We start from the raw sequence: 18992 nt of genomic DNA, 5'->3' as shown, positions 1-18992 counted from the left end.
TTGTATGAGTGTCATACGAGTGTCCGACATCGATTTAAAGAGTGTCGAAACAATGAAAAAATCTATTATTTTTTGTGACATTTCTCTGACTTTTCCGACACTTGTATGACTTTTCCGACACGTGTCGTACGAGTGTCATACAAGTGTCGGACACCGCGACGCACGCCTACTCTTAGAGGTGTGCGTGTTTCATACATCAAAATCATAGAAAGAAAAACAAAGAACTACTTATGATGAAGTGGTTTATAGGCTAGCGTTTGCAAACTTTAATTTTGCACAATGAGATTATTTATTTAATGTAAAATATATCTTTATTCATAAATTAAATGTATTTAGATCTAAGTGACAAAATAGAGAGTCAGGCTCAAAACTAGTTGGCCTTTGGCAGAATGTGTTATAGCAGACAAATTGCGCCTGCCCATATTTTCAGGACATAATTCGTCTCATCCATCTTAACTATAATAGAAAATAATATGAAATCTTATTTTATCATAAATGAAAATGAAGGCACATCAAAAATATAAAGTTGATATTAAAAGAAACATCACAAAGAAATGTACTCACCCTCAGCCACCTGTCTGTGATGCTCACTCTCAAAATTTTAGAAACTGTTATAATCCTTTTCCCCACCATTGCACTCTACTTGAACATAAACAAATAGTTATAAACAGCCATCTAAAATTCTATCTCTCTCCCTTTCAAAACATCATGGCCTAGCTGTTTCTTGGATCTAGAGATTCTGCCTAATTTTTTAATGTTGATACACCTCTTTTATTTTGAAGTAACACACAAGACATGATTTGGTTCCTTCTTGTTGTTCCTCCCTAGGCTCAAAAATCAATCAAAACTTTTTTCATTGGAGTTTGTAGCAGCATAGTTAGTTGTAATGCCTCTAAATCCATGGACCCTTTTTTCCTTATCCATTTTTCTATTACTTCCACACCATTCTTTTCTATCTTTGGCAGTGAACCAACAAGGAGAAGCTCTTCTTTCATGGAAGAGAAGTTTGAATGGATCCTTGGAGATGTTGAGTAATTGGGATCCAAATGAAGAGACACCGTGTAGTTGGTTTGGAGTGAGTTGCAACTTGAAGAACCAAGTAGTAGAATTGGATCTGAGGGATGTGGATTTGCTTGGAAAACTACCAACAAATTTCATCTCATTGTTTTCCTTGACAAGTCTTATCTTAACCGGAACCAATCTCACCGGTCCAATACCAAAAGAACTAGGTGCTCTGGTTGAACTCAGCTACTTAGACTTGAGTGACAATGCATTGAGCGGCGAAATCCCGAGTGAAATCTGTTATTTGCCTAAACTCGAGGAACTTCATCTGAACTCAAACGAGCTCACGGGGTCGATACCGGTCACAATTGGGAACCTCACAAATTTGACAAAGTTGATCTTATACGACAATCAACTGAGTGGCGAAATTCCCAATACAATTGGCAACATGAAGAGCCTTCAAGTGATAAGAGCTGGTGGAAACAAGAATCTAGAAGGACAATTACCGCAGGAAATTGGAAACTGTTCTAACTTGATCATGTTGGGTTTAGCAGAAACAAGTATCTCAGGTTTCATGCCACCAACTATTGGACTATTGAAGAAGCTTGAAACATTAGCCATTTACACTTCACTTCTCTCTGGCCAAATTCCCTCTGAAATTGGTGATTGCACACAGCTTCAAAACATTTACCTTTACGAAAACTCACTCACAGGATCCATTCCAACTAAACTGGGAAACCTTAAGAATCTCAGAAACCTGTTACTGTGGCAGAACAATTTAGTAGGCACCATTCCCCAAGAGATCGGAAACTGTCACCAATTATCAGTGATCGACGCGTCAGTAAATTCATTAACCGGAAGCATTCCTAAAAGCTTCGGGAACCTGACTTTGCTGGAAGAACTTCAATTGAGTGCGAATCAGATTTCTGGCGAGATACCAGGAGAATTAGGAAACTGTCAACAACTGACTCACATAGAGCTTGATAACAACCTTATAACTGGTACAATACCTTCCGAATTAGGAAACCTTGGGAATCTAACATTGTTGTTTTTGTGGCATAATAAGTTGCAAGGTAATATACCTTCCACTCTTTCCAATTGTCAAAACCTTGAAGCTATTGATCTGTCACAGAATGTGTTAACTGGTCCCATACCAGAAGGTATATTCCAGCTTCAGAATCTCAACAAGCTTTTGCTTCTATCTAATAATCTCTCCGGTAAAATTCCCTCTCAGATTGGAAATTGTACTTCTCTTATTCGCTTTCGAGCCAACGACAACAACATTACTGGTACTATTCCTTCTGAGATTGGTAATCTCAAGAATTTGAACTTCCTTGACCTCGGGAACAATCGAATTTCGGGTGTTATCCCGGCGGAGATCTCTGGCTGCGGCAATCTCACTTTCTTGGACTTGCATTCGAATTTCATTGTCGGAAGCTTGCCAGAAAGTTTAAGTCAGCTTGTTTCACTTCAATTTCTTGATATCTCAGATAACATGCTTGAAGGCTCCCTGAGCCAATCTCTCGGCTCACTCGCCGCACTTACTAAACTGGTTCTTCAGAATAATCGAATCAACGGTTCGATTCCGACTAAACTCGGTTCATGTGTCAAGTTGCAGTTATTGGACCTAAGCAACAATCAATTCTCCGGTAAAATCCCCGGTAGCATTGGTAACATTCCAGCTCTGGAAATAGCTCTGAATCTAAGCACAAACCAACTCACTGGCAACATTCCCCGTGAGTTTTCAGACTTAACAAAACTCGGAGTTCTTGATCTATCTCACAACATTCTCACCGGAAATCTCGATTATCTTGCCACCTTAGAAAATCTTGTGGTCCTCAATATCTCCTCCAATAAATTCTCCGGCCGCGTTCCGAACACGCCGTTCTTCGAGAAACTTCCTTTAAATGTCCTCTCAGGAAACCCGTCGCTGTGCTTCGCTGGCAGCCGGTGCTACAACGAAGGTGCCGGAAAATCAGGTCGCCGTGCGAGGGAAGCGCGCGTGGTGATGGTTATTCTCCTAAGCATCGCGTGTGTTTTACTCATGGCGGCGCTGTACGTTGTCGTGGCAGCAAAACGACGTGGAGAGCAAGAAAACGACGTGGAGCTCAATGGAAAAGACAGCGACGCGGAAATGGTCCCTCCTTGGGAAGTGACATTGTACCAGAAACTCGATCTGTCAATATCCGACGTGGCAAAAGGTCTCTCCGCCGGCAATATCATCGGCCACGGCCGATCTGGCGTCGTTTATAAGGTCACCATGCCAGCAACGGGGTTAACTATCGCAGCGAAAAAGTTCCGGTTAACGGAGAAGTTCTCAGCTTCGTCGTTCTCATCAGAGATTGCCACATTGGCAAGAATCCGGCACCGTAATATTGTGCGGTTATTAGGTTGGGGTGCTAACCGGAGAACAAAGTTACTGTTTTATGATTATTTACCAAACGGTAATTTGGATGCAATGTTGCACGAGGGGTGTACAGGATTAGCAGTGGAATGGGAGACAAGGCTCAAGATAGCAATTGGCGTTGCTGAGGGATTGGCTTATTTGCACCATGATTGCGTTCCTGCTATCTTGCACCGGGATGTTAAGGCGCAGAATATTTTGTTAGGAGATAGATATGAAGCTTGTTTGGCTGATTTTGGTTTCGCTCGTTTCGTCGAAGAACATCCCTCTTCATTTTCAGTTAATCCTCAGTTTGCTGGTTCTTACGGCTACATTGCTCCTGGTAACTATAATTTCGTCTTTCAATTATTACTTAATCCACTTGTTTACCAATTTCAAACTAAACTTAATCTTGTTTAGGCCAATTTAAATAATCGAAATTATGTCCAGTTAAAACAACTCAGTTGATAGGTAGAGACATCAGATATAAGAGCGTAATTCCAGAGACATTATAGCTGGAGTTAGGTTGAATGATTGACGTTTTTTCCATGTGAATATTATCATTCATGGAGCATGTGTATGATTGAAGGAAATGGGACCATAAGGTTGTTTTCTGTTAAAGTGTGACAGTGCTTGTTTTGTCGCTTTTTCTTTTTTGGTTTCATTACATCTGTAGTTCTGTACATCTCATGTACTTGACCACACGAAGTCACAAATAACTCACATGCATATAGACAAACATAGTTAATAAGACATAATAGTTAATGGCGGCACAAAAGCCAAATCATCATCATGGATAATTTGATAATGTATATCCTATGATTAGTTTTGTGTCTATAGTATAATTTTTGTGTTGGATTGGAATTTTGCAGAGTATGCTTGTATGATGAAGATAACAGAGAAAAGTGATGTTTACAGCTTTGGTGTGGTCCTACTCGAGATAATAACAGGGAAAAGACCGGTTGATCCATCATTTCCAGATGAAATACATGTTATTCAATGGGTCAGGGAGCATTTGAAGAGCAAGAAGGACCCGGTCGAGATTCTTGATTCGAGGCTACAGGGTCATCCAGATATGCAAATACAAGAGATGTTACAAGCACTTGGTATTTCGTTATTGTGTACAAGTAATCGCGCTGATGATCGGCCTACCATGAAAGATGTCGCTGCATTATTGAGAGAAATTCAGCATGACACTACTTCTGGTGCTGAGCCTCTCAAGCCTAAAAGATCCGAAACATCGTCGTATTCTTCGTCTTCAGTGACCCCAGCTCAGTTGTTGTTTCTACAATCAAACTCACATTCACATTCCTCCTCAATTGCGTATTCCTCTTCCTCGGCTGCAGCAGCATACCATTCACCAAGGAACCAGTCATGAATTCAAGATTGATTAAAGCTATTGATTGCTGTAATTTAGGACATAGATGAGATCTTGTTTAGATTTTCTTCATTGATTAGTTAATTAGTTGCGGTAATTAACGTTAGTGTAATGTGAGCAATGTAAATGTTCTCCGCGTATTCTGATTAATGGTAAGATAAGGCAAAGTGAGTTGAGTGTACAGCAGCAGCTTTGTTAACTCACATGATTCAATTTCTTTTATTCATATATTCATGTTCTGGCTAACCACAAATTTTCATCCACAAGACTTGAACACGAGACCTAACTTAAGATATCCGAGTTGCATTTTATACGCATAAACCATGGCATTAATTTTGACACATCTAAATACTTAGATAAGATATGCACTTGATGATTGAAGGGGCTTATACATAGTAATAACAGTACAAAAAACCAAAGGGGAACTTTCTGTAAGAAGTTGGTTCAACCGATTTTTAAAAAGAGGGCAATAAGTGAATGGTGTTACACTGAATTTTAGAGTAAAGTAATGAGATGTCAGGTTGGGCTACGTGGTGAGCTATCAATAGATTCTTTTATGGAGCCCTCTTTAGGTTCCTTTATGATTGTTGGTGATTACAAGAAAAGAAGTGGGTTGGCATGTCTTCATTCAACTACTAACTCTTTAGCTAGGCCCTCACCATGTGATGTAGGATCATTCTGCATTCAAGTTCATTACATTTATGGTCAAGCAATCTCAAGTATACTTCTGGTATATATTATAAGCTATCCGATATTACAACGTATAGCAACTCGCTTTTGCTTTGAATAGTTCACAACCAAATGCAAATATTTAGGTTTCATTTCTTGGGTGTTTGGCATGGCCCCCTCTTTCCAAAGACAGTGAACAAGTTATTTGAGTTTCCATCATATAAAGAAAATGAAAATGATAGATGACATGCCAGAGTACAATTTTCTCCGTCGTGAAAACTGAAAAATTAAACGTTAAACATAACTTGTGTTCCAAGTTATGTTCTTTATGTTGTGATCGAGTCCATCATTTTCATAAAATTAGTGTGTCCATCTCTGTGCTTAAAAGTTCATGTTTTCTCTTTTTTGCATTGCTTTTGATTGAGTTTAGGAGATTTAAATGCTCATTACAGCCATAGAAGGTATTGCCGCTAGTGAAAGTAAATTTGAACATGATATGTATGGCCCAGAAAAGCAAAAATTGCAATCTTGGAAAAAGTAAGAAAACAAAATAAGTTACAGGGTCATGTGTCATATAGGTTGATAATTCTTATCTTCTATTAGTTTCATGTATCAAATAAACTGATAGAAAGAATAATTATATCAATTTATCATCATTGTTGTGTAGATAAAATGATTGATTTTCATTAGAGACCTAGAAAGCTAAGCCTTAAATCCAATGTGTGACATATGAATATCTCAATGAATTTAGCTTAAGCCTGATCTCTATATCATGCAAAGATAGATTTTAAAAATTCAAGACCACCTTTCTATTTTACAAATATTTCAATCCAAAGCAAATTAGATATGTTGTGTTAGTGTAAACAAAACTACACTAACGACAACAAGATAACAAATCAACACACAAGAAATTGTTTATACAATTTGATCTAAAATTATCTAATATGTGGAAGAAATCAACTCTCCGGTTTACTTCCAATCAAAAGTCTTAATCAAGAGATTACATATGAGTTATAAAAATTAGCTCAACAATTATAAAAACATCACCAAATTTCAATGCATTTGAGATTCAGATTTCTCATCATCTAGATATATGAATCACTCAACTCTATTGTGTTTAGAAGTATTTCTCAACCTTTAAATTGCAATGAGTGACTAACTAAGCCCTTAGATTAAAAATCTCAAAGAAATTATCTATTTGACGATCTAGAAGAACCTTCCAACCCAACACGAATGATAGAAAATGTTTATATATGATACAAGTTTCGAGGCACATGCCTCACACTTGATGATATCCATATCACATTTCTCAACTTTAACTTTCACATGTCTTGCGCCTCCTTAAAATCTCTCCGCCTTTGAGGCAGAAATGAAATACCCCTATTTCCATTGCCACCGCCCTACGAGCCTTGCAGGGCGCGTCATAGGTGCGGCAGTGGTGAAAATGATAATTTACTGAGTTTTTTTTTAAGTAACACTCCTCAAATCTCCACATTCCATTAAAAAACTAAATGATGTATATTTACTCATTAACCACCTTGATGTTATATTTAAGCTGAAATCATTCTTTGATAAAGTTGATCGAGTTCAAACAATGATTAAACCTTGACGTAGGTAATGACTTGGTGAACACATCCGCCGAACTATCTTCCCACACAACCTTCTCACCACAATCTCCTAAGACTCGTTCATGTCTCTAATAAAGAGCAAACAAATGTCAATGCAATTTGTCCTCTCATGATTCACTTGATGATTAGCAAAACAAACTATACTTTGACTATCACAATGTATCTTCAAACATGCTTGAGTGATTTCTAGCTCCACAACCACACATGTTAACCACATGGCTTCCTTGGCCCTTTAAAATAGGAAAATATACTCCTCTTGAGTTCTAGATAAAGTGACTACTATAAAACTTAGTTGCTTTTCAACTTATAGTTAGTCTAAAAAATATAAACTCAAAATCGATAATGATTTTCTAGTGTCCATATTCCCCGTTAAGTTTGTACCCACATATCCTTTGAGCTTCCTTTGTTTACTTTAAACCACCCCTAAATGAATCATTCAAATACCTCAACGTATTCTTCAAAGCGTCACAATAAAATCAGTCAGGGTTTTCCATAAACAAACTTATTATACTAATGACATATGCTAAATTTGGTCTACTCTAAACCATCTCATATGTGAGGACATTGCATAACCAAAAGTTTGGTGTGATTGCCTAATATGAATTGAAAACTGAAGAATGAACTAATGCTTCTTCGATGGGGATTGTTTCTTTGATTGTGACTGCTTCTTTGAAGTATGTGATGGTTGATATTGTCTCTGTGATGATTGAGATGATTCGTCAACATACTCATGATATGAAGGATCCCTATAAACATCATACCCATTCGGTTTCTTCCCTTTCTTCTTCACTCCTCCTTTGGTTTTTATTTTCTCAGGTGGTGGACACATTGAAGTTTTTGTGGGATAAACAAGTTCACAAACCCTACTTTTTAATGCTATTTTCCTAACAACATCTAGTGATCTAAACCTTCTCCATAATTTATCTATTGCACTACTCATATCCACCTCTGATCCATCTTCTTCATCTACCTGCAAATCACCTTCCAAACTTAGTTTCCTCCAATGAAGATAACACTGTCTATTGGTATCGAAATACCACCAAGAACGTATCTTCCTAACTCACAAGCACAAGGTAACCCATAATTTGTTATATTAGTACAACCACATTTTTTCATGTTACTTCCAACATAATAAATCCTCGATATCTCTTCAGCAATGCGTCTCAAAGCAGCTCTAAAAACAGAACCTTGCAGATTACCATAAAATGGACTTATGTGTGCGTGCTCAACTTCATAAACACTTTTTCGAAAAGAATCTTGAATGTTGCCTATTTGTAAATTCAGATTGTCATTCATAGCTTCCCAACATTTGACCATGTCACCAATACTATTCCCCAACATCTGCTTTAACTTCCAATATGCAGACTCAACCCTAAAAATAAAACACAGTAAAAATACTAAAATATAACATCGTAAAAATTAATGCATAATAAAAATAGTAAAAAAAATTGACATACCAATTAGTCACAGTGTTACCCAAATGAAGTACTCGATTAATCCATGCTCCAACAAATCAGTGCCTATGTGGAATCAACCACGTGTCTTTCACATAATCAATTAATTCACTATAATCAAAACATGTCTGTTCAAGTTGTTGCAACCGTTGACTATACTCAACATCATCACTAGCCCATACAACATCCATCCATAATGAATCTATCGTCTCTTGCATGTCATTCACCACATATTGCTTGCATTTTGCACCAACATTTTTGTTAATGTCAAATCGACATAGCAAATTAATCATCGTAGGAAACACAACTTTAACTGTTTTCATCAAAGCAAAATCTCTATTCGTCAAGATCACTTGTGGACACAAATCTTTCTTCAGAAACAATTACATCAACTTATCCAAGACCCAACAAAAACTCTCTATCTGCTCACGCTCCATATAGGCAAATGTCAACTCGGTCGATGCATGCCAATAATTTCAAACAGAGGTTGTCTATATTAGTTTGTCTTATAAGTGCAGTCCATAACTAAGACAATAGAAAAAATATTCAGCAACTTAACCGAATTTGGATGAGCCCAAAAAATATCTCTCGCAACTTCTGAGTCATCTCTTTTTCTACTCCAGTAAACATAGTCTGCATCCTCTATAAGTTTAAGCAAATTTTGTATCACACTTCTTGGACCTATTAACTCTTTTTTATCACACTCTTGTGTTTATATACTTGCATGATCCGAGTGACATTCTCAGGATCTTGCTCTTTCAACGAAATCAATATGTGTCGAGGTGGAACATGTCTCTTTGTCAAATCAACAACATGCTGCTTCTCATCTGTGGTCAACCTACCACTAAAGGCATGACCTTCTAATCTATCAGGTAATCCATGATTATGAACTTCACATTTTACACCAATCTTTCATCCAGACCCATCTTTTGGCTGAGTCAACCTAATTTTGAATGGACATCTACATCTCTTAGTCGCACTATGAGTTTCACTTTTGTCCTTGTAATTTCCCCCTTTATCGCAACTACATATTACTTTGTTGCTTCTTCCTCTCTTGCCTGTTTTGGTGTCTGAACGAGTGATAATAAGAGTTACTTTATTTCTAATTCCAACCTCTTTAATCCATCTTATAACCTCTTCTTCTGTATCAAATGTTTGAGCATTTGAGAATACATTAGTGGTATCTACAAATTTCTCGTTTTTTTGACAAATTTAGAGCAGAATTTCCATGAAGGGTTTTGGTTAACAAAAACACAAACCGGATGACTTTGAGAAAGTGTTCTGGTTTGGTTTAAAATTTTTGACCCCTACCATAACACTCTTTTAAAGTCTTCCGAAAGGTGTTTATTCAAAACCGAATCTCTTTGTGTAAGTGTTTCAGTTTGCTAATTTACATATCAAATGTCTTTTTCAATTTGTTTCGGATCACATGCGTAAGGGTACAACTTTTATATTGTTTTGGTATATAGTAAAAAGGGAAATGGTAAATTGATTAAAAATATTAAAAAGTAAAATTGACAATTTTAAAAAATTATAAGGGTACAAATATAATCGTACAGGTAGGGGTGGCAAAACGGGCCGTGGCCCGCCAGACCGGCCCGCGCACCCGCCAAAAAATGGAGGGTTGGGTTGGGATTTTAGGCCCGCCGCTCGCCAAAGCCCGCCGCGCCAAAACCCGCCGCCCGCCATACCCGCCCCGCCAAAGCCCGCCCCTCCTCCAAAACTCACTCTTTTTTTAGTTAATTATAGTAATTGCAATTCTTGATAGTTTATTTTATACATTTATTTATAAATATATGTAATATTTTTTAAGTAAATTTGTTTAAAAGTTGCTTTTATAAAAAATTGTTTTAAAAAATAAGTGAAAAGTTTAATGAAAAGGTAAAAAAACCTAATAATCTATTAAAAAATATATAAATAAAAATAGGCGGGTAAGTCCGCCGCCCGCCAACCCGCCATCTTGGCGGGGCGGGCGGGCATGAATTTTATGCACATTTTACTTGGCGGGCATGTCCGCCCCGCTCGTTTTTTGGCGGACATAAGGCGGAGCGGGCGGCAGGCGAGGCGGGCGGCCCGTTTTGCCACTCCTATGTACAGGTACGAGATAAAATTTTCGACAAATTTTCCAACGAATAAAGAGCAGTCCAAGTATGGTCAGAGTTCGGCCCAATCATACGGGCTCATAGTATTGAAGTTAATTTTTTGAAAAAGACAAGGCCTAATGAATTTAAGTCACTTTAGTTGAAATTCGATTACCGCAAAAGCATAAGCTGGAGTAACAATCGTGAATATGATTAGTGTGTAGCATAGCATGCAGCTTTGATACATTTTTTGAGAAGGGAAATTCAAATATTCTCACAATACTAAATAATTATTACATTTGTCAGATTTTATTCAGATTAAAAAAATGATAATTGAAAGAAATATAATGGAACTATACTTGTTTGGAAGTATAATGAAGTAAAGGTGAACCTGCTGATTAAAATATTTCAATTCTTGCAAATGAAGATTGAGTTAACAAACAATTTTCATTTTTTTTCTTTATTCCTATTCATGTGAATTCTCACGAGGACGATCGAAGAATTCTTTGGAAGAATTTAAAAAAATATTGCAATTAATATTCATGAAGGTTGGTTGGTAACAGGAGATTTTAATGAAATTGCTCATCCTATCGAAAAGATCATTGCTCATCCTATCGAAAAGATCGGAGGTGCCTCGGCTTGTCTTTAAAAATGTACGAGGTGTTTATTTTAGAGAAATGATAAGCTTTAAAAATGTATGAGGTGTTTATTTTAGAGAAATGATAAGAATACATTACTTTTTACACTTAGACCGTAATTAAATATACCCAATACACAAGTTTTATTTTTTAAATAATTTTTGTTGTCTTGAATTTTGTGCAACCAAATTTTCCTTTGTTATAATTTTAAATGTAAGATACGGTGTATTAAAAGTGGGTGTTTTAAGGTTACTAAAACAGTTTTAGAAATATAAAAATTATAAAGATATAGAATAAAGATGTAAAATAACTTTTACATTCTCATATTCTCATGTTTCTATGTCCAAGGAAATGGGTGGGTATAAATAATTTACATGAAGGAAGGAATATAATATATTGTTCCTAAAGGAGCTAAATACCTTTGACATTATTAAGTGTGACGAAATCTTCGATCTGATGATTTATAATGGACAAATTATTGTTCATAAAGGAGCTAAAACCCCACTATTAGAACCAAGGAAGAAAAAATGTTTTTGTAAATTTTATAACTTGTTGGATCATAAAAATTTTCAACGGATCCTTTTCAGGGATCTAGTGCAAAATACTCTCAAGAATGAAAGGCTTAAATTTGTCGACAAATAGAAACTACAACCGAAAGGAGACGCTGAAACCAAAGTTGAGAAAGCTCTCTTTGTCAAACCAGTGGAAATAATGATGGTTGACATTGTCGACGAAGCTGAGGCCAAAGACAGTCAAACAAACTATAAAGATCAGGTAGCAATGGTCTATCCTAAAGCTGAAGAAGAACGGATTGACTTTTTGAAGTGTATATATATATATATATATATATATATATATATATATATATATATATATATATATATATATATATATATATATAATAGATGATATAGTTCAAGTCTTTATACACTAAAAAACAATAGCAATACATCTCTATACTTTGGTGTTGTTATAGACTAAGCTAGGGTCGTTCAAAATCAAACCGGCCCAATAGAAAATTTTGCAAAACCAAATCAAACCAAATTAAAATCGTAAAAAATTGCATTTGGTTCGGATGTGTTTGGGCATTTTTTTAACAAACCGTGCGGTTCGGTTTGCGGTTTGTATTTTACAAACCGAACCAAACCGCATTATGTTACAACCCCCAAACTTCAATTAACTTATATACAACCCAAACTCAAACCTATTATGCCTTAGCCTTACTATTACGAATTATTTTATGCTACTATTTTATGTTTTTTATTCCACTTTTAAATGAAAAGTTGTCATCCAAATATAACGAACTTTGTTGTTATTTGATAACGCATAAATGACTAAATACAACGTTATGTTGTCATCAATATGTGTGTATGGCTCAATAAATTTTTGTAAAAAAAATTGAACCAACCGAACAAGTCCAAATCGCATTGGTTTGGTTTGGTTTGGTTTTATTTCTAAAAGTCAACCGAACCAAACCGAACCACACACTTTTTTCTCTTGCGATTTGGATATTTTTTAAGTCAAAACCGCCCAAACCGCACCGCGAACGCCCCTAAACTAAGCTAATGTCCATTTCAAGCAATACTTAATCTCAAAAATTAAATAGGGTTAAATGTATTTTTGGTCCTCTCTATTTACATATTTTAATCTTTTAGTTTTCTTTAAAAAATTTAGCTTTTAGGTCCTCCCTATTTACATATTTTTAACCTTTTAATTTTTTTTAAAAAGTTTAGCTTTTAGGTCTCCCTATTTACATATTTTTAATTTTTTAGTTTTCTTTAAAAAAATTTAACTTTTTAGTCCTTCAATTTTACTCTCTTAAAATACTTTTTGCCACCTCTAATTTTACATATGTGGAAATGATGATTAGGATAATTTATTTGTTTTTATTGAGGAAACATTATTGACTGGGATACAAAATTTTTTAAAAAATATTAATCAATATTTTTAATAATATTATATTATCAATTATTATTTTTAAATATTTCTTTCCAAAAAAATTATTATGTAATTATTTTAATTGAAATATTTTTTTCATGTGAGGAATATCGAATTATGAAATTATAATTTTTGATGATTAGGGTAACTTATTTATTTGGTTTAAGTGCAATTTTGGTCCTCCTATTTTGTTTTTTTTTTTTTTTCGATTTTGGTCCTCTTATTTTTAAAACCACAATTTAGGTTTCTCTTTTAAATTTTCTGTTAAAAAAAATAAAATTAGGGATTATTTTTGCAGAAAAAAGCAAAATAGAAGGATGAAAATCGCACAAAAACTTAAAAAGGAGTCTAAAATAGTAATTTTTAAAATAGAGGGACTAAAGTTACAATTAAGCCAATTTATTTATTTATTGAGGTCATTGTTGATTTGTATAAAAAAAATTTAAAAACTATTAATGAATATTTTTAATAATATCTCGTTGTCATCCTAGCGACCTAAAGTGAATTTGTTTTACATGCTTAAGGTTTATAAATTCTTTTAGAATTTGTGAAACAACTGGTGTGGGACTTAGTGCTAGTTGGTATTAAAAAACTTTTCATTTTATTTTTAGTTCTTTGAGACAGAGAGAATGTGTTGAATTCTAGCATTCGAAGCGATTTTTTAACCTCAAAACTCTAGGGCTTTGGCTAATATGTATAAGGATTTTCCTTATGCACCGTGCATAAGTCTATATAAGTCATTGGATCATGTTTTTAATCCAATATTGAGTATTGAGTATTGAGTATTGAGTGGTGAGTATTGAGTATTGAGTAATAACATTTGATGTTTAGAATTTGATCCAATGATCCAAGGGTCCATAATAATCTATGCACGGTGTATAGATTTTTATCTATGCACGGTAACTGCACCCAAACTCTAGCATCCACACGACATTTTTATCTATTCTAAGAGTTTCAAAGGGTACGAAAAGAAGTTATTCATCCGAGCAGCCAGAATTAACAACTCTACATTAATAGCAACAACAAATTAACAGTTTAATAACTACTAGAAATATTTTTTGTCATTTTACATCATTTGTTTGTAGTTGGTTTTTAGTACTTAATAGAAATTTAAGCAAAGTAGCAGTAAATATATTTCATTTTCAATTGAGTTACAGGCTTAGCAGCAGCAACCAATATACTTGATAGAAACGAAACAAAAGAGAAGAAGTTTACCCGAATTTATACAAAGCTTAATACAAGAGATAAAGATTCACATCCAATACACCGGTAATCAAGTTCAAGGCATTCTCTCTGTCTCAAAGTAGGTGGAGCCAAGATCCAGCTAGTCCGGGTAGACGTTCAGACTCAACTTCTATTTTTTTTTACTCCCCCCAATTTAATTATTGATTTTTAGACAAAATCAGAAGTAAAATTAGTAAACATAGGCTGTAAAAATTAAAACAGATGAGCAGGGCCGGTCCCGACGTTTTAGAGGTTCTGGACAAATATTAAATTTTTTATATTTTAATTTATTATTATAAAAAAATTAATAATAATTTTTTTATAAAAAATAATAGAACTAAACATAAATAATAATATATTAAATTTTATTATATGATAAATTTTTTTGAATATAAATTAAATATTTATATATATTATTCAAAATTTATTTTTAAAAAATTGAAAAGTTTCATAAAATACATATATAATTATTTTATAGTTTATATTAATACAATGTGTTTTTTAGAAATTCATGTGTAAATGTAAAAACCATAAAACACCTTTATACAGTAGAAACTCTTTAAATTAATAATGTCAGGACCGGAGAAATTTATTAATTTAGAGAGTTATTAATTTATCGATAAATTAATAATTATTAATTTAAAGAGTTTTTAAGTAATTATACCATACATATCAAACAAAAGGGAAAATTAGTCTATGCCTCTTAGAATTACGTTGCAACGAACGTTGAGACTCAGCGTAAATTAGTAACTACTGTGTTCATATGCATTGGAAATCAATAATGACTTTTGAAGTACAGTAAATATAAACAAGAGAAACAAATGTGTTCAATGTATTTTAAAGGAAAACAGACAACTATTGAATCATATTTCAATAGAGTGTAATATATTTTTTATCAGTTTCTATAAATTATTAATTTATGATTTTCTTGGGACCCAAAATTATAAAGGGATCTCCCGAAAAATTATTTTCTTATTATTTTATCGAGTTTTTCAATTTTTTACATTGTCCCAAGTCGGGACCGGACAAATTTATTATTTTAGAGAGTTTATTAATTTATCGAGTATTAATATAAAGAGTTTCTACTGTAGATGCTATTGCTATAGTATAAGGCAAACTGGATCACCAAAACATTAAAAATTGAATTTTAAAAAATACTGGCTGATAAGTCTCGAACTCAAAGACCTATAGATTGCTAGACTAAGAGAAATACCGCTGGGCTATAGCAAAAACTTCTTATAATTTTAGCAATCATTTTATTTACTACTTAATATTTCTTATATTTTTTTACCCTTCACCCGATTCCCGATTTTGAGGCCCCCAATTTTGTGAGGCCCTGGGCCGTTGGCCTGGTTGCCCTGCCCCAGGGCCGGCCCTGCAGATGAGTAATCGATGGTGTAAAGTTTTTGCCCAGACTGTCTAAAATTCTTGGCTCCGCCACTGTCTCAAAGAACCTGCGGGAAAATGAAAAGCTTTTTCAATACCAACTAGCACTAAGTCCCACATCGATTTTACAAACTCTATAAGGATTTATAAACTTTAAGCATGTAAAAGGAATTCTCAAGTGGTCAAGAACCATTCTGATTTATTTACAGAGATCATCAGTGGTGGGCCTTTGCGACAGATGAATAAGGAATTGTTGTGATGGAAACCACCCTTTGGTTTTTATTTTATCAAAACCGATATCAATAGTTGTTCAAGTTTTAAGCTTCAATTTCCAACTCCTACAAAAAATGGGTATGTCATGGTGAAGTGACAAAAAAGAGACACTTGTTTTATACAGTTGAAGATGAAGATGAAGAATTTAGGAATGATACTCTAGAAGACATGATCCGTGATACTGGAGTAGATGCTTTCAAGAAAGCTAATGTGGTAGAACCTTAGCAAAGAGACATGGATGATTCGTTGTATTCAGGATGTCAAAGTTTTACAAGAATGTCAGCTGTGTTAAGAGTATTTAACCTTAAGGCTAAAGGTGGGTGGAAGGATAAAATTTTCACTGAATTGCTTGAATGGTCAGTAATATGTCATCAACATAGAGACATATCAATATCATATTTCTTTCAGGGTATGCTGAACATAAACCCCATACTCCATCTCACATTTTCTGAACCCTTGAAGCTTGAAAAATGAATTAATTTTCAGATTCCAAGCTCTAAGAGCTTATTTCAGTCCATACAAGGCTTTATGCAACTAATACACCATCCCTTCCTGATTCCTTTTCACAAATCTAGGAGGTTGTGATACATAAACATCCTCTTGTAAAGGACCATTAAGAAAAACATATTTCACATCTAAATGCATAAGAGGCCCATTCCTATTTGCAGCTATAGCAATCACCAATCTGATTGTTTCATGTCTAGCTACAGGAGCAAATACTTTAAAGTAGTCTAAACCATATTTATGTAGAAATCCTATAGCTAATAGCATTGTTTTGTGTTTGCCAATTGATCCATCTGGCTTTAGCATTATCTTAAAAACCCATCAGACACTAATGGCTTTCTTGTTCTTTCAAAGCTCACTCAACTCCCAAGTCTTGTTTCTTTCTATAGCCTTAAGTTCTTCTTTCATGGCCTTCAACCACACTTTCTTCTTGAGAGCTTTTTCAGCATTAAATGGTCAGAGTATACTAACATGGCACTCTAAACGACTTCTCATTAAGATTCTCTCTCATTAACTTGCAACATGTCAAACTCGCAAATCTTCTTGATATTTGTTTGATTCTTTGTGGCCTCTGAACTTACTCAGAATCTTCTTCATATTCTGGAACAGTATCAGATGATGAACTACCTTTAAAAAATCCACCTTCAAAGTTATGACCACCGTTACAGGTTAGATTACCACCAGAGTTTAAATCGTCATTAGAATGTAGATTAGAATAAGTCTCACCTTCAGAGTCAGACTCGCCTTTAGAGTCTGTTTCACCTTCAGAGTTACCTTCAGACTCTGACTCATCTTCTGAGAAAAAATGCCCTTCAGAGCAGATTCTCCTTCAGAAGTTATGTCAGGTGTCAATAGTGCACCAAAGTGGCATTGAGACTTGCTCCAACTCCATACTTCTGCTTCCTTCATAATGACATCTCTAGTGACTTCAACTTTGCTAGTGACTGGACAATAAAGCTTATATGCACCTGTACTGTGGTACCCAATCAACAACTTTACTTTGCTTCTATCATCCAGATTCTTTCTAGTAGGAACTGGAACATGTTTGTAACAAAAAATAGAATACTTTGAAATGACTCACACTTTGTTTATCTCTAGTCAAATTCTCAAAAGGAATAGTTTCATTCAGATTCTAGGTTAGACACCTGTTGAGCACATATGTTGCAGTGGAAACAACTTCACCCCACAAGGCGTGGGGGGTCTTCTTCGCTTTCAACTTGCTCTTTGTCATATCAAGCAAAGTCATAGTTCTTCTTTTAGTAAGACCATTGTGTTGAAGAGTGTATGGAGCATTAACCTCATGCTCAATTCAATTCTCTTCAAAGTACTTTTTGAACTCTATAAAGTTGTACTTACCTCCAACTGTCACTTCAGAGAACTTTCATCTTCTGACCACTATATTTTTCAACCTTCACTTTGAACTTTTAAAACTCAGCAAACACCTAATGCTTAAACTTGATGAGTGATACCCAAGTATTTCTTGTGAACTCATCCAAAAAATGCACAAAGTAATTGTTTCCTCCCAGTGAAGGTACTTCAAATGGCCTGCGTACATTATAATGCACTACTCCTAAATCATGCTTTTCTCTTCTGATGCAAATGAAAATTTAGCTTGCTTGTATTTCATGCATATCTCACATGACTTTGTAGGCTTCAAAATCTTAGGAATGACATGTATCATCTTCTTAGAACTGAAATTCCCTAAGAATTTGAAGTTCAGATTCCCCAATCTCTTATGCCATAGCTCACAGTCACCTTCAACGCTTTCTACACTAAGGCATTTAGTTTCAGTTGTCTCCACATTCACCTTGAATGTTCTGATGCTTCCTTGCTCAGATTGCATAATCAGCTTCTGATCAACATCACACAACTTCAAGAGATTCTTCTTCATAGTTACTGAGAAACTTTTCTCAATTAGCTGACCTACACCCATCATATTGGTCTTCATACCAGGAACATACAAAACATCCTTGATCAGAACAACTTTTCCATTCTTCACCCTGACTTTGACATTTCCTATTCCTTTAGCATTAAGATACTTATCATCAACACATCTGATATTTTTCCTCTTTCTATAGTCAAAATCAATCACCCATTGTTTGTTTCCAGTTAGGTGATTTGAGCAGCCAATGTCCATATACCACCAGTCTACCAAATATCCACCATCATATTTAGAAGCCATCAATAACACATGTTCATCATCAGAATTTCCCCTGGCTATGTTTTCTTCTTTTGACTTTCTTTCCTTGTTTAACCAACACACCTTAGCAAAATGACCAAACCTATTATAGTTGTAAGACTGAATCTTTCTTTTGTCACACTTCTCCTTTCCCTTTTGATGTTTCTTCTCATCAAAGTTGGAGGCTTCTGAATTCGGAAAACCACCATGTCTCTTTTTGGCTTTTGACCAAAATTGCCTCTGATTCTTCTTACT

At 34.8% G+C, this 18992-nt stretch overlaps 2 protein-coding genes across 2 annotated transcripts; one reads left to right on the top strand and one right to left on the bottom strand.

The window, feature by feature from the left end:
* Nucleotides 1-529: 529 nt before the first annotated feature.
* On the top strand, nucleotides 530-5189 carry LOC131636115 (leucine-rich repeat receptor-like serine/threonine-protein kinase RGI4). The gene is made up of 2 exons (XM_058906766.1): nucleotides 530-3728; nucleotides 4258-5189. The coding sequence occupies exons 1-2, from the start codon at nucleotides 887-889 to the stop codon at nucleotides 4761-4763; spliced, it is 3348 nt and encodes a 1115-aa protein (XP_058762749.1). The 5' UTR covers nucleotides 530-886; the 3' UTR covers nucleotides 4764-5189.
* Nucleotides 5190-7682: 2493 nt separating this feature from the next.
* Nucleotides 7683-16864, bottom strand: LOC131624691 (uncharacterized). The gene is made up of 6 exons (XM_058895645.1): nucleotides 16596-16864; nucleotides 9235-9379; nucleotides 8983-9039; nucleotides 8581-8885; nucleotides 8075-8432; nucleotides 7683-8030 (listed from the first exon to the last, which is right to left on the bottom strand). Exons 1-6 carry the CDS (start codon nucleotides 16862-16864, stop codon nucleotides 7683-7685), a joined length of 1482 nt encoding a protein of 493 aa, XP_058751628.1.
* Nucleotides 16865-18992: the final 2128 nt, after the last annotated feature.

Source organism: Vicia villosa, linkage group LG1 (assembly GCF_029867415.1).
Source record: "Vicia villosa cultivar HV-30 ecotype Madison, WI linkage group LG1, Vvil1.0, whole genome shotgun sequence".
Lineage (NCBI taxonomy): Eukaryota > Viridiplantae > Streptophyta > Magnoliopsida > Fabales > Fabaceae > Vicia > Vicia villosa.
This window is presented reverse-complemented; position numbering and strand designations above follow the sequence as displayed.

What these genes read in the sequence shown, in the direction of transcription:
- LOC131636115 (XM_058906766.1), top strand. Translation starts at nt 887, where the DNA reads ATGCCTCTAAATCCATGGACCCTTTTTTCCTTATCCATTTTTCTATTA. An exon ending in TTACGGCTACATTGCTCCTG is followed by an intron (nt 3,729 to 4,257) that starts GTAACTATAATT and finishes GGAATTTTGCAG; the next exon opens with AGTATGCTTGTATGATGAAG.
- LOC131624691 (XM_058895645.1), bottom strand. Translation starts at nt 16,864, where the DNA reads ATGCTAAAGCCAGATGGATCAATTGGCAAACACAAAACAATGCTATTA. An exon ending in AGGAATCAGGAAGGGATGGT is followed by an intron (nt 9,380 to 16,595) that starts GTATTAGTTGCA and finishes ATTACCTGATAG; the next exon opens with ATTAGAAGGTCATGCCTTTA. An exon ending in ACCTCTGTTTGAAATTATTG is followed by an intron (nt 8,886 to 8,982) that starts GCATGCATCGAC and finishes TTGTTTCTGAAG; the next exon opens with AAAGATTTGTGTCCACAAGT.